At 42.4% G+C, this 14139-nt stretch overlaps 1 protein-coding gene across 1 annotated transcript in view; it reads left to right on the top strand.

Moving 5' to 3' along the window:
- PRKCG (protein kinase C gamma) overlaps window positions 1-14139 on the top strand; it is a 565988-nt gene that overhangs the window by 405997 nt on the left and 145852 nt on the right. Inside the window, exons 7-8 of the mRNA XM_075839972.1 lie at window positions 8217-8351; window positions 8888-8978. Of these exons, the coding sequence (XP_075696087.1) occupies window positions 8217-8351; window positions 8888-8978 (226 nt within the window). The remainder of the gene's footprint in view (window positions 1-8216; window positions 8352-8887; window positions 8979-14139) is intronic.

The following is a 14139-nucleotide window of genomic DNA, read 5'->3' on the forward strand; positions in this document are numbered from 1 at the left end:
CTAAGGTGCGCGCGCACGCTCTGTCCCGGCCTTAAAGGGCCTGCGTGCTCACATGTTAAAGTTCCCTAATTAACCCCTGCTCATCCTGGACTATAAGAAGGGCTCCGCCCTTCCACTCCTTGCCTGAGCATTGTTGTGGTTTTCCCATGTTTGTATTGCAAATGGTCCCTTAGTGTTTTCCTGCTCCCAGTGTTCCCGTGCCCTGCCTCCTATCTCCTATATCCCATGCTCTGTTTAGTTCCTGTGCCTGTTTAGTATCGGAGCTGTGCCTTGCCTGCTGGAATACACCACGTCTGGTGTCATCTGCCATCCCAGATACCATCCGCCAAGTCTGGCTCAACCTGCCACGCCTGCTGGAATACACCATGTATGGTGTCATCGGCCAAACCGGATACCATCCGCCACGTCTGGCGCAACCCGCCAAATCTAGTACCCCATCTGAGCTAGAACCCTTGCCGCCATCTGGACTAAACCCAGTTACCCTTGTGCTACACTCCTTCCATAGACTTTGCATAGACTGTGAGTTGGTCAGCTGCCTCTCCGCTACGGCGGAGCGGCCTAGTGGGTCCACATACCCCTAGATCGGGACAGTATGCTCAGGCCATGGAACCCACTGGATAGCCTAAGACCATAGTTCAGGTGATACAGACGGATATGCATGAGCTACGTGTGCGCAGGGATCAACTCCCTGCTCCTCTTCCAGAAACTGCTGCCGTTCCACTGTCCGTTACTTCTCCTGTCTGTTCTGGATCTACAGTATTGCTGCTTCTTCCTCCTCGCTATGACGGTGACCCTAGAGCTTGTAGAGGGTTCATCAATCAATGCACTTCTCATTTTAGACTACGAGATCATCTCTTCCCCTCTCATGAGGCCAAGTTAGCGTTCGTTATCTCCCATCTGTACTGCAGCATAAAGGGTCATTTTGTGCGCCAATGTCCACAAAAGCCGGGAAACTCCAGCACCTAGGGTTGGTTGGAGAGGCAACTCTAGGTGGGACGACTCCAAACATCAAAACCTCTTCCAAATTATCTATTCCTGTGACCATCGTCTCTGGAGAGACATCACACTTCTCCTCTGCCTATCTTGATTCCAGAGCAGCTGCAAATTTCATCCAGCAGGATTTAGTGGACCACTTACATCTACCCACAGTTCTTCTAGAGGGACCCCTAGCTGTTGCCTCTGTAAATGCGCTACCATTGCCCGATCCTATTGTGTCTATCACTAAACCACTGACATCTGAAATCTGAGTTATTGACTCAGAACAGATCACCTTCCTCGTCCTGCCTAAAGCCATCAACCCTGACCTGCTGGGCCTGCCTTGGCTTTGCCTACATGCTCCAGTTTTCAATTGGAGTTCTGGAGAGGTCCTCCAATGGGGCCTCAAATGCCGCAGGTTCGTTCTGTTTTCCCTCCACTGCCTCAGTCACTTTCCGATCTACCGTCACAATATGCCAGTTTTGCGGACGTCTTCAGTAAGAAGGAGGCAGAGACGCTTCCCCCATCGCATCTACGATTGCCCTGTTGAATTACTTCCTGACGCCTCGCCACCTCAAGGTCGAGTTTATCCTCTCTCCCTGCCAGAGACCCTAGCCATGTCTGCCTACGTTAAGGAGAACCTCGGGAGAGGGTTCATCCGGAAGTCATCCTCTCCGGCAGTAGCCGAATTCTTTGTGAAGAAAATTGACGGATCTCTTCGTCCAAGTATCAACTACCGATCCAAATTACGATCAAGAATAAGTACCTCTTACCACTTATCTCAGAACTTTTTGATAGAATTCGTGGGGCCAAGTTGTTCACAAACTGGATCTACGCGGAGCTTATAACTTGATCCGTATCCGCAAGGGTCACAAGTGGAAAACCGCATTTAACACTTGAGACAGCCATTATGAATACCTTGTAATGCTTTTTGGACTAGTTAATGCCCCAGCTGTGTTCCAGGAGTTTGTAAATGACATTTTCCGAGACCTACTGTATGTCTGTGTGGTGGTCTATCTGGACGACATCCTGATTTACTCACCTGATTTGTTGACACATCAGAAGCATTTTCGCCAAGTTCGCTCGCGGTTAAGGGGGAATCGCCTATATGCTAAATTTGAGAAATTTGTGTTCGAGAAGAACTCTTTGCCCTTCCTGGGCTACATCGTGTCTGACCATGGTCTTAAGAAGGAGCAAGAGAAGGTGAGATCCATCTTAGAATAGCCACTTCCTCAGGGCCTTCGTTCCATACAACAATTTCTGAGATTTGCTAACTTCTCTCAGCAATTCATATCGAACTTCTCATCTCTGACAGCTCCAATCTCGGCCCTCAACAAAAAGGGGGTGAACGCCAAGGTTTGGCCTCCGGAGGCAGAATCAGCAGCATTTTCTGATCTCAAGAGCGCTTTTATCTCAGCATCTGTTCTCCATCACCCTGAGGCTTCTCGGCAATTCCTTCTGGAGGCGGACACCTCTTCCGTAGGTGCGGGAGCACTACTCTGCCAAAAGAATTCCAAAGGCAAGATGGTGGTTTGTGGCTTCTACTCAAAATTATTTCCTCCAGCAGAATGTAACTATTCCTTCGAAACCAATGACTCTGAGGAAACTCCTCAATACATCATAGATCCTTCTAGGATTATTACTGCTAACCCACTGCAAATTAGAGACATTGCATCTGGAAAGACTTTTGTCCGCCCTGCTGACAGGAAGAAAATTCTCCACTTGGGCCACAACTCTAAACTAGCTGGGCACTCTGGTGTCCGTAAGACACGGTACTTGATAGCTTGTCACTATTGGTGGCCCACTCTGCCTGGTGACGTTCTGGCCTATGTCTCCACATGTACGAACTGTGCCTCGAACAAATCTACACGATCCAAACCTGCTGGCCTGCTACTACCCCTGCCTTTTCCTGATGCCCCGTGGCAGCACTTTGCTATGGACGTTATCAATGACCTTCTTTTGCTGGATGTACTACAATCTGGGTAGTAGTGGATCGTTTCTCTAAAATGGCACATTTTGTTCCACTGACTTGTCTCCCATTTGCTCCTCGACTGGCAAAACTGTTTATCCTACACATCTTCCGTCTGCATGGACTTCCTCTGCATATTGTCTCGGACCGGGGAGTACAGTTTACATCCAAGTTGTGGAGATCCCTGTGCAACCTGTTAGATGTAAAACTGGACTTCTCTTCTGCCGATCACTCACAGTCCAATGGTTAAGTGGAGAGGACCAATCAAATTTTGGAGAACTATCGCTGTCATTTAGTTTTCAACCAACACCACAATTGGGTGCAACTTCTGCCTTGGGCGGAATTCTCGTACAATAATCACAAAAGTAAGTGTACTGCCTCATCTCCTTTCTACATTATGTACAGCCAGCATCCTTGAGTTCCTCTTCCTGTGCCAGCCATGACTCAGGTATCATCAGCCAATTCTTCTTTTGGGACTTTTATTCACATCTGGCAGCAAACCAAATCTGCGATCCTTCAAGCAGTGGGCCGCATGAAAAAGCATGCCGATAAAAGGAGAAAAGTCTCTCCTCAGTTCTCTCCTGGAGTCAAGGTCTAGCTAGCCTCGTGAAACATTAGTTTCAAGATGCACTCTCACAAATTCGCTCCCAGGTTCTTCGTTCCTTTCAAAGTTCTACAACGGATTAACCCTGTATCCTCTAAACTTCGGTTGCCTTTTACTCTCAAGATCCCCAACTCATTCTATGTGTCCCTTCTTAAGCCTGTGGTTCTAAATCGTTCATTAAAGCACCTAAGTCTGCAGTTGGTCCCAGCGGTTCGTCTTATGTGTTCGAGGTAAAGGAGATTCTGGACTATAAGACAGTAGGAGGAAGAACTTTCTATCTAGTGGACTGGAGAGGGAGAGGTCCTGGGAGCCAGAAGAGCACCTCAATGCTCCTACCCTCATAAGGAAGTTCCTCTTACGCTCCGAACCCAAGAAGAGGGGGCGTAAGGGGGGTACTGTCACGGCCATGGTCGCGGATCGCCGCCATTGCTTATCTTGCGACGGCCGCGACCACAGACCGTTGGCATCCCACCAGCGTCTCCCTCCTAGGAGATGCCAGCAGTCTCGGCTGTCCGGCCCTGCTCTGTGTGCTAAGGTGCGCGTGCATGCTCGGTCCTGGCCTTAAAGGGCCAGCGCGTGCTAAAGTTAAAGTTCATCCTGGATTATAAGAAGGGCTCTGCCCTTCCACTCCTTGCCTGAGCGTTGTTGTAGTTTTCCATGTTTGTATTGCAAATGGTCCCTTAGTGTTTTCCTGTTCCCAGTGTTCCTGTGCCCTGCCACCTATCTCCTGTATCTTGTGCTGTGTTTCGTTCCTGAGCCTGTTTGGTATCGGAGCCATGCCTTGCCTCACCTGCTGGAATACACCACGTCAGGTGTCATCGGCCATACCGGATACCAACCGCCACGTCTGGTGCAACCTGCCACATCTAGCCCCATCTGTGCCAGAGCCCTTGCTGCCGTCTGGACTATCCCAGGTACCCTTGTGCTGCACTCCTTCCATAGACTTTGCATAGACTGTGACTTGGTCAGCTGCCCCTCCTCTCTACAGCAGAGCGGCCTAGTGGGTCCACATACCCCTAGATTGTGACACTCAGTACATAAGTACAGGACCTGAACCAAGCTCAGTACATAAATATAACACTAGAACAAAACTCAATACATATATACAGCACCAGGACAAGACTCAACACATAAATACGGTACCAGAACCAAGCTCAGTACAAATATACAGCACCAGAACCAAGCGTAGTACATAAATACAGCACCAGAACTAAGCTCAGTACATATATACAGCACCAGAACAAAGCTCAGTACATAAATACAGTACCAGAACAAAGCTCATTACATATATACAGCACCAGAACTAAGCTCAGTGCATATATACAGTACCAGAACAAAACTGATTATATACATACAGTACTAGGACTAAGTGCAGTACAAATACACAGCACCAGAACAAAGCTCAGTACACATATATCACAGCACCAGAACCAAGCTCAGTACATATATACAGCACCAGAACAAACTCAGTACATAAGTTCAGCACCAGAACAAAGCTCAATACATACAAACAGCTCCAGCACCAAGTTCAGTACATATATATATATATATACAGCACCAAAACAAAGCTCAGCACATAAATACAACACAATAGCAATGCTCAGTACATATATACAGCACCAGAACTAAGCTCAGTGCATATATACAGTACCAGAACAAAACTGATTATATACATACAGTACTAGGACTAAGTGCAGTACAAATACACAGCACCAGAACAAAGCTCAGTACACATATATCACAGCACCAGAACCAAGCTCAGTACATATATACAGCACCAGAACAAACTCAGTACATAAGTTCAGCACCAGAACAAAGCTCAATACATACAAACAGCTCCAGCACCAAGTTCAGTACATATATAAAACACCAGAATCAAGCTCACTACATAAATTCAACATCAGAACCAAGCTCAGTACAAATATGCAGCACAAGAACAAAGCTCAGTACATATATGGAGCATTAGAACCAAGTATAGTACATAAATGCTGCCCCAGAACAACGCACAGTACATATATACAACACCAGAACAAAGCTCAGTTCATAAATACAACACCAGAACCAAGATCAATACATATATACAACAACAGAATCAAGCCAATTACATAAATACAGCACCAGAACAAAGATCAGTATATATATATATATATATATATATATATATATATATATATATAGTGCCTGAATAAAAACAGCCCATTGCAGAGATTATTTGCAAATTCAGTTTAACCCCTACCATATAAGTTTGTACAACATAAAACGACAGCTCCCAGTATGGCCTGAACAATGGTCAGGATATCCTGGGGGTAGTTGTTTAAAAACAAAAAAAAAATGCTACCATCCGTCATCTCGCTGCAGATCACACAATGACTGCACTACTAATCAGAGAGAGGGAGAATAAACATTTAGTGACTTATCGGTGACATCTTCTCAGATTATTTTTTCATTCTTTATCTCTTTACTTCTCCATCCGGTCCAGATCTTTATGATGACTTCTCCCGACCATGACCCATTTCTGCAGAGTTTGCCACTCTGATGTCTTCGGCTCCTCACTTTTCCAACATTTCGCACCTACAAACGAAGATAAAAATCTCATGGTGTCACACTCTATGCCCTTGAATAAAATAGTATCATACAATGCGCCCCTGAATATAATAGTACTATACACTGTGCCTCTGAATATAATAGCACCATACACTGTCCCCATGAAAAAAATTGTGTCAAACACTGTAAATTAAAACACCACACACACTCACAGAGCCCCCTGTAGATAGCGCCACTCACAGAGCCCCTTGTAGATAGTGCCATTCACAATGCCTGCTGTGCATAGTGCCCTATATAGAGCCCCCTGTAGATAGTGCCACACACAATACCCCCTGTACACAGTGCACCATATAGAGCCCTCTGAAGGTAGTTCCCTGTAGATAGTGCCCTCCAGAGAGACTCCTGTAGATAGTGCCACTAGAGAGTCCCTTGTATATAGTGCCCCTAGAGAGTCTCCTGTACATAGTTCCCCCCAGAGAGTCCCCTGTAGATATTGCCCCCCAGAGGGTCCCCGGTAGACAGTGCCCCAGAGGGTCTTCTGTAGATAGTGCCCCAGAGTGTCCCCTGTAGATTGTGCCCCCAGAGGGCCCCCTGTAGATAGATAGAGCCCCCAGAGAGTAACCTGTAGATAGTGCCCCCCAGAGGGTCCCATGTAGATAGTGCCCTCGCAGGGTCCCTTGTATATAATGCCCACCAGAATGGTCCCCTTTAGTTAGTGCCCCCTGTAGATAATGCACACAATGATGGCCACTAAAAAAAAAACACATTACATGCTCACCTGTCCCCGTTCCCACTCTGTCCTCCAGCAACACAGGCCTGGTCAGAGACCAGGCATCACCGAGCGTAACAGCGCAGTCGGCATGATGACGTCATCGCGCCAACTGCATCATTGCTAAAGTGCTGGATGGTGAGGCAGGAAACTGACAGTTCGCGTCTTGTCAGCGCAAGTGTAATCAATTGCATCTGCGTTCTAAGGACGCGGATACAATTGGGTGCAGTCTTAACTGTTATATTAACTAGGCCCCCTTTCAACCTCAGGCACTGGGCACTTGCCAAGATTGCTCTAGTTATAATCCGCCCCTGATACTACCACATAAACTCATACACATGTATACATCCACATAGACTGACAGACAACCTTATGTCCTTTATACCTCCCCATAGACTAGCCAGATATCCAGTATGCCTTCACACAGACACACATAGTTAAACATCTAGTATACCTTTGCAAATACTTTCTAAGTAATAAATGCAGTTGAATAGTTTTGTTGCATATCAACTGCATATACACATTGTTACAAACTTTCTATTGTTGCCAGGGCTATTTTCAGACTTTAAAACAATGCTGGCCCAGTGGCCCCTCAGACCAGTTAAGTGACTTGTCTATACCTCAGATGGCAGCACTTTTTCAAACTGTACCAGTGTCACAGGCACACATAGCAGTACAACCAGTCAATGTTTAGCCATAGTCCTAACATAACTTTTTGTAAAAAAAACAAGCCAAAAAATCTACCCCAAAAAACAAGGTAGTCACTGGGATTTGTGCTTTTTAAAGCACGTACAATAACCTGCAATCACATTTATCTAGTTTACCCACACTGTCCATTGCTGTAAATGAGCAGGTTACAAATATTTAAAGATAGGGAGGTTAAAAAAATAATTATCTTTTATTTATACATTGTTATTCACTTCAGGTCTGACAGCCTGTATGGAATCACAGAGTCTACTATGACTCCTTACTACAGATCCTGATGGGACTCTGTTTACCACGGTACAATGCTCAGTTGAGTGCCATCTATGTGGGTCATTTAAGAAAAGCTGTGTATATACGCCATTTGATGGAACATGCCAGATTTTTTTTTATGTTGTATTCATATGGAATCTGTCTGATAATACCTCTGTGTGCCTGCAAATGAAATCAGTGGCATATGCATATACATTAAGAAACAATAAGCTTGTATGGTACCGTTTCCCGGCTCCCTCCATACCAGAAATATGACCGTTATATATGAGGCGTTAAAGCAAACATCTAAAATAATTTTCTCTTAGCACTTTTACTATTTTTATTATTTTTACTATTCTTTTTATGCATAGCCTTAATTTATTTTTCCTTGGTTTTCTAAGCTCCCTAAAGCAAGGAGATGAAGACAGACGTCTCTCTGTGGAAGTTTGGGATTGGGATCGCACGTCACGTAATGACTTCATGGGTTCCATGTCATTTGGAGTCTCAGAAATTATGAAGAACGCTGTGGATGGCTGGTAATTATTTTACATGTACTGCACATTAATTCCATACGTCTAAGTATATTGTGGTGCATACAATGTATATATGTGTGAATACAATTGGAGCTGAGTTGGTTAATGAGCTGAATAAATGTGAGATATCCGTGAAAATTGTCTTGTGGTGATATAGAATCAAAACATAAGAAATATATGGAATATCAGACACCAATAAACTTGCCTGGAAATACCTACCTTACTTTCCTTTCTTTTTTTTCTTATCCTTCTTTCTCTTTTTTTATATTTGTTTACTCGGTGTTGCCATAATTTATTTTACCTCCAATATTTTTTACATTATTTACCACTTTTATGTTCCTTGGACTTCATTATATGCTTTATTATACCATTATGCTACAATATACAATGCTTTTCACTGTGGTATCACTTGTTTCATCATGTTTTAATTATTGGTTGTTGGTCCATTCAATCACTCTACCGTTTCTTTCATGCTGCCATTTTCCCTGTGTATCCCCTTCTTTGGCCCTGGTTGTTTGTTTGCCCCGTGTCTCTCTTAGGTACAAGCTATTGAATCAAGAAGAAGGCGAGTATTACAATGTGCCTGTAGCTGATGACGCAGATGACTTTGGACTTCGACAAAAGTTCGAGGTACAGGCTTTGCCCGTACACACATTAGGGTTGAGGTTTAGGTGCTAGTACCTGTAGTATTTCTTTTCATGGTTCAAATAAATATAATATTTTTATGGAACTCAGAGGCTTACTTAGAGGAATAGGCGCTCTCCCACCTTACTATACTTGTTAGAAGAAGATTGCATGCATCTTGAGAAGGTTCTATCCAACCTGGTTTGTTAAACAAGCAGTAGTTTTGGAGAGGAGGTGTCCTGTACAGATCCAAATTACCAATATGGAAAATGGATACAGCAAACCCGAGCTGGGGCTCCTATTGTCCAGGGGCCCCATAATAGCACCAGATATCCTACATACACCCACGATACACTTCATATGACTCAGCACATGTCTTCTCTAGTTATTAAGCATGATACTAGTGCTTAAAACAAACATCCAGTTTGGAGTTTTTTCAGGAATATATTGATATATTAAGAATGTTACTTGTATAGCAAACTAAATAGCAGTTTCCTATTATACAGCCGTAGCAGAGCTGAGTTTGTCAATGTAAGAGAACTGAGTTTTCCAAGGACTTCAGGTAAACCTACTCAGTTATGTTATCTCAGTGTGTAATTATGATGTATATGCTGGTGGTAAATAGTTAAACTAAATATTCAGCCAGCTATATCTGTACTTGTAAAATACAGTTGCAAGTAAAAGTAAGTGAACCCTTTGAAATGACATGGACTTCTGCATTGATTAATGTGGTCTGATTGTTATCTAAGTCACAATTATAGACAAACACAATCTAACAAAACTAATAACACACAAACAGTTGGACTGTTCATGTCTTTTATTGAGCCCATTGAGTAAATATCCGCAGCGCAGGGAAATGAAGTGAACCCTTGGATTTAATGACCTGTAGTTCCCCTTTAGCAGTAATCACCTCCACCAAACGTTTCCCGAAGCTGCAATTAATATTTGCACCTCATTGAGGAGGAATTTGAGATCATTCCTCCCTATAAATGTGCTTCAGTTCATTAATATTTCTGGGATGAATTGCATGTACAGCTCTCTACAGGTCATGCCACAGTATTTTGATAGGGCGGCAATTCCAAAACACAAATCTTCTTCTTTTTCAAAAATTTCTTTACTTGTGGGCTTTGGGTCATTGTCTCGTGGTATCACCCAACATCTCTTTAGATTGAGATCATGAAGTTCTGCCCTTACATTCTGTAAAATGTTTTCATACACCTCTAAATTCATTCTTCCCTCAATGATCGCAAGACGTCCAGACCCCAAGGCAGCAAAGCAGCCCCAGACCATGCTGCTCCCTCCACCATGCTTCACAGCTGGGATGAGGTTTTGGTGTTGGCGTGCAATGTTCTTTTTTCTACAAACATAGGGCTGTGCATTTGTGCTAAAGAGTTCAACTTGTATCTCATCTGTCCATGGAACTTTCTCCCAGAAGCATTGTATAATATTCAGGTGGTCTCGAGCAAACTTAAGACGGGCCGCAATGTTTTTTTGGACAGAGCCGCTTTCTTTGTAGTGTCCTTCCATGAATACAGTTCTTGTTCTTTGTTTTTCTAATAGTTGACACTTGAACAGAGGTTTTTAAAGTTTGTAAATTGTCTAGTAGGTCTTTTGCTGTTATCCTTGGGTTCTTTCTCACCTCTTTCAGGATTGCTGTTGTCCTCTTGGAGTGATCTTAACAGGACACCCAGTCTTCGGGAGAGTAACAACCGTCCTGAATTTTCTCAGTTTGTAGAAATTTTGTGTAGCCGTTGTTTGCTGTACACCCAGGTCTTTAGCAATGCTCTTGTAGCCTTTGTCAGCATCATACGTCTGTGGGTGGTTTTCTCAATATTCTCAATAAAAGACATCAACACTAAAACTATTTGTGTGTTATAAGTTTTGTTAAATTGTGTTTGTCTATAATTGCAACTTAGAAATAATCAGACCACATTTTATTAGTAATCAATGCAGAAATCCAGGTAATTCCAAAGGATTCATTTACTTTTTCTTGCACCTGTATTATCAGAATGGTTTATACCATGTAAAATATCATGCATTGTAGCATTCACCACTAATTACTTATTGGTACATTTACATGTACAGATTTCTGGCCAAATCCTATCCATTCAGACCAATATCAATCTGTATTGGCGTGTAAATGACCTATTGATCTGATTGAAATCTGCCACAACACTGATCTATCCTGCTTAAAGTAGTTGTCTGGCTTATAAAAACTATTTTCAATTACCCTATTAGGGAATTGTAAGATCTTCTGAGTTAATAGAGGACTGGCTGCAGTTCCGGATCCTCATCAGCTTTCCAGCACATTATGCGGTACAATCAAGAGTGCCATGAAAAACTACAACTTGTCCCTAAAAATAAGGCCTCATACGTCTATGTCGATAAAAAAATAAAAAACTTATGGCTTTTGTATGGCAGGGAGAAAAAAAACCTAAAATTAAAAAACAAAGATTGGCCGTGTCCTTTAGGGGTTAAAAATATTTGTCTGCTAGTCACTATTGTCATTATGGCTGTAAACAGCATCTGAAAGACAACACTATTCTAGAAAGTAGCAGTGTATTATTTTACGAAGATCAAAAAAGATGAGGAATAGGCGATTATTGATAATATGCTAACAAAATATCTGTGTGTAAATGGCCAACTTAGACCAATATTATATATACTGAAATTGGTCTGATTGGTCAGAAATGTGTGTGAATACCCAACCTAAGATTGTGCTCACACGTTGCGGTCATATCAGGGTTATTGGTGCAATTTTTGCAACAATCCAAATGATTTTTACAATTGTTAATGATAATATTTACATCTATGGTAAAATGATACGTTTTAAAGGTGTTGTCCAGGATTAGAAAAACACCAGTCCATAGGTTGTGTCTGGTTTTGCAGCTCAGCCCCATTCGCTTTAATGTGAGCCCCATTTAGCTGCAATGCTGCATCTCACAGTTTATCTGTATAGAACCTTTTCGTTTCTTTCAGTTCATTATAACCATCTCATAAATAATATTCAGAAACTTTGTACAGTAATGCCTCATGCACACGACCGTGTGTGCCGGCCGGGTCCCGTCAATGATCCATGGAATGATAGGATATGTCCTATCTTTCCACGGATCGGAAAGTTTTCACGGACCCAATTCACCCACTAATGCTTTATGGACACAACAGTGTGTGCCAGTCGGGTCCATTTTCACAGACCCGATTCTCCCGCTAAATTGAATGGGTCCGTGAAAACTATCGGGTGCCATTCGGATGCCGTGAAAAATGGCCCGAATGGCACTCGGTCGTGTGCAACAGGCAATAGGTTTCACAGTCTACCCATCTAGTATACTCCATAATAATATATTGGGAATGCTTCCAGTATTTTGTCACATCTAACCTCCATACAAACACAAACTATTCATATATAGGTCATATCCATTATAAAGTTAGCCAAAAGATCATAAGGGAAAATATTAAAATAGGGGAGAAAATGTCAAGAAAATTGTGCACACTCTCCAAACTTAAACCAGACACTACAAACAATTGAACGCACTCATGCTATAAAAATACATTTTCACATTTTATACTTGTCATTATGAGACAATTAATAATTGCGGAACTAGATATATTATTTATGTACTTTATAATGTGAAAACATGTATTCTCCCTAAAAAGTACTAGTATATTGTTACTATACACAGCAGCCTATGACTGTTTTGCAACTCAAATACAACCGAATGTAAGAACTGTTTCGCCCCCTTGTGGCTGAAATAAAAGTATCAAGCTGCCTAATAGTGTAAGAGTCAATGATTTCCTAGAACTATGTTCATTAATCATTAAAATAATTTTGGTTGTAGATATGTATATTATTTTATTTTTGTAATTTTCAAAATCTCAATTGAATATGAATTGCCTCAATCCATCTCTGACTAAATAGATTTAATATATTTAATTAGCAGTAATTAAAATGATACCAGAACCTTTCTTCTTTTGACAGGATAGATATGTTCTTGGCTAAAGAGACCAAAAGTCTCCCTGCAGTTAGCAATGACTTGGAAAGTGTGTAAGGGGTTAACCCCAGCTTTGATAAAGTGTCCACATTTAGAAAATATATTGAGCGTGTGACCATATAACTGATGTGTTGCAGGTAAATACTATAGACATCTGTAGCTTTTGCTTATATCCTCCATAAGAACATTTTATCATACAAATTTGCCCCTGAAAAGACCAGCAGAGGGCACATATAGTATTGAAGTTACAGAAAATAAAGTCCATTCGTTACTTACTAATTTAATTTATAAATGCATTTACATTTCAAGTAAATTACACACTCTTTAATAAAACCAAATATAATTTCAGAGGAGCTGAATTATGAAGATGGCAAAAGGGGCAATTATTCTTGGTCTTCAGTTCTTTTAGTCCGTCCCTGCAGCAAGACATGTGATTTTGGAAAGATTAAAAGTCCAGCTCCAACAATGCATACGTTTTTCTATTTAGTAGATGAGATTATACAGATATTTATTACTGTTATGACCCGCGGGTTGTGGACGTACTGTGCTACTCCACTGGTTTGACTTAGGACCACGTCTAAGGGCGTTATTTAAGAAGCCTCCTGGGACTTTACCCTTTAACCTACAGAGATTTGGACTTCGCTGCGGGGAGACTACCAGGTCACTACCTCTTGAGATCGTCCCAGTGTGAGTAGCGGCTGGCTCATGGGTCCAGGATACAACGGTGTAGCACACCGAGGGTGCAGGCACTGGTAGATGGAGGAGGATCAGAAGACAGAGTTCATAATAGGCAGGAGGCCTCAGAGTCGTTTCAGGTAGTTGGTTGCAGACTGGCAGTAAAAAGCGTGATGCAGACTGATGGCGCGTACCAGGATACAAACTGGTATCAGGTAGCAGAATGCAGACTTGCAGCGAATAGCTTGATATAGACTGGTAGCAGGTGGCTAGTTGGTAGCTGATAGCTAGATACAGACAGATAACAAATAGCTGGATAGCGGCTGATACTGGATAGCTGGATACAGACTCGTAATGGATAGCTGGATACAGACTGGTAATATATAACTGGATACAGGCTGGTAATGTATAGCTGGATACAGACTGGTAGCATATAGCTGGATACAGACTAATAACAGATAGCTGGATACAGGCTGGTAGTGGATAGCTGGATATAGGCTGAT

This window comes from Rhinoderma darwinii, chromosome 10 (assembly GCF_050947455.1).
Source record: "Rhinoderma darwinii isolate aRhiDar2 chromosome 10, aRhiDar2.hap1, whole genome shotgun sequence".
NCBI lineage: Eukaryota > Metazoa > Chordata > Amphibia > Anura > Rhinodermatidae > Rhinoderma > Rhinoderma darwinii.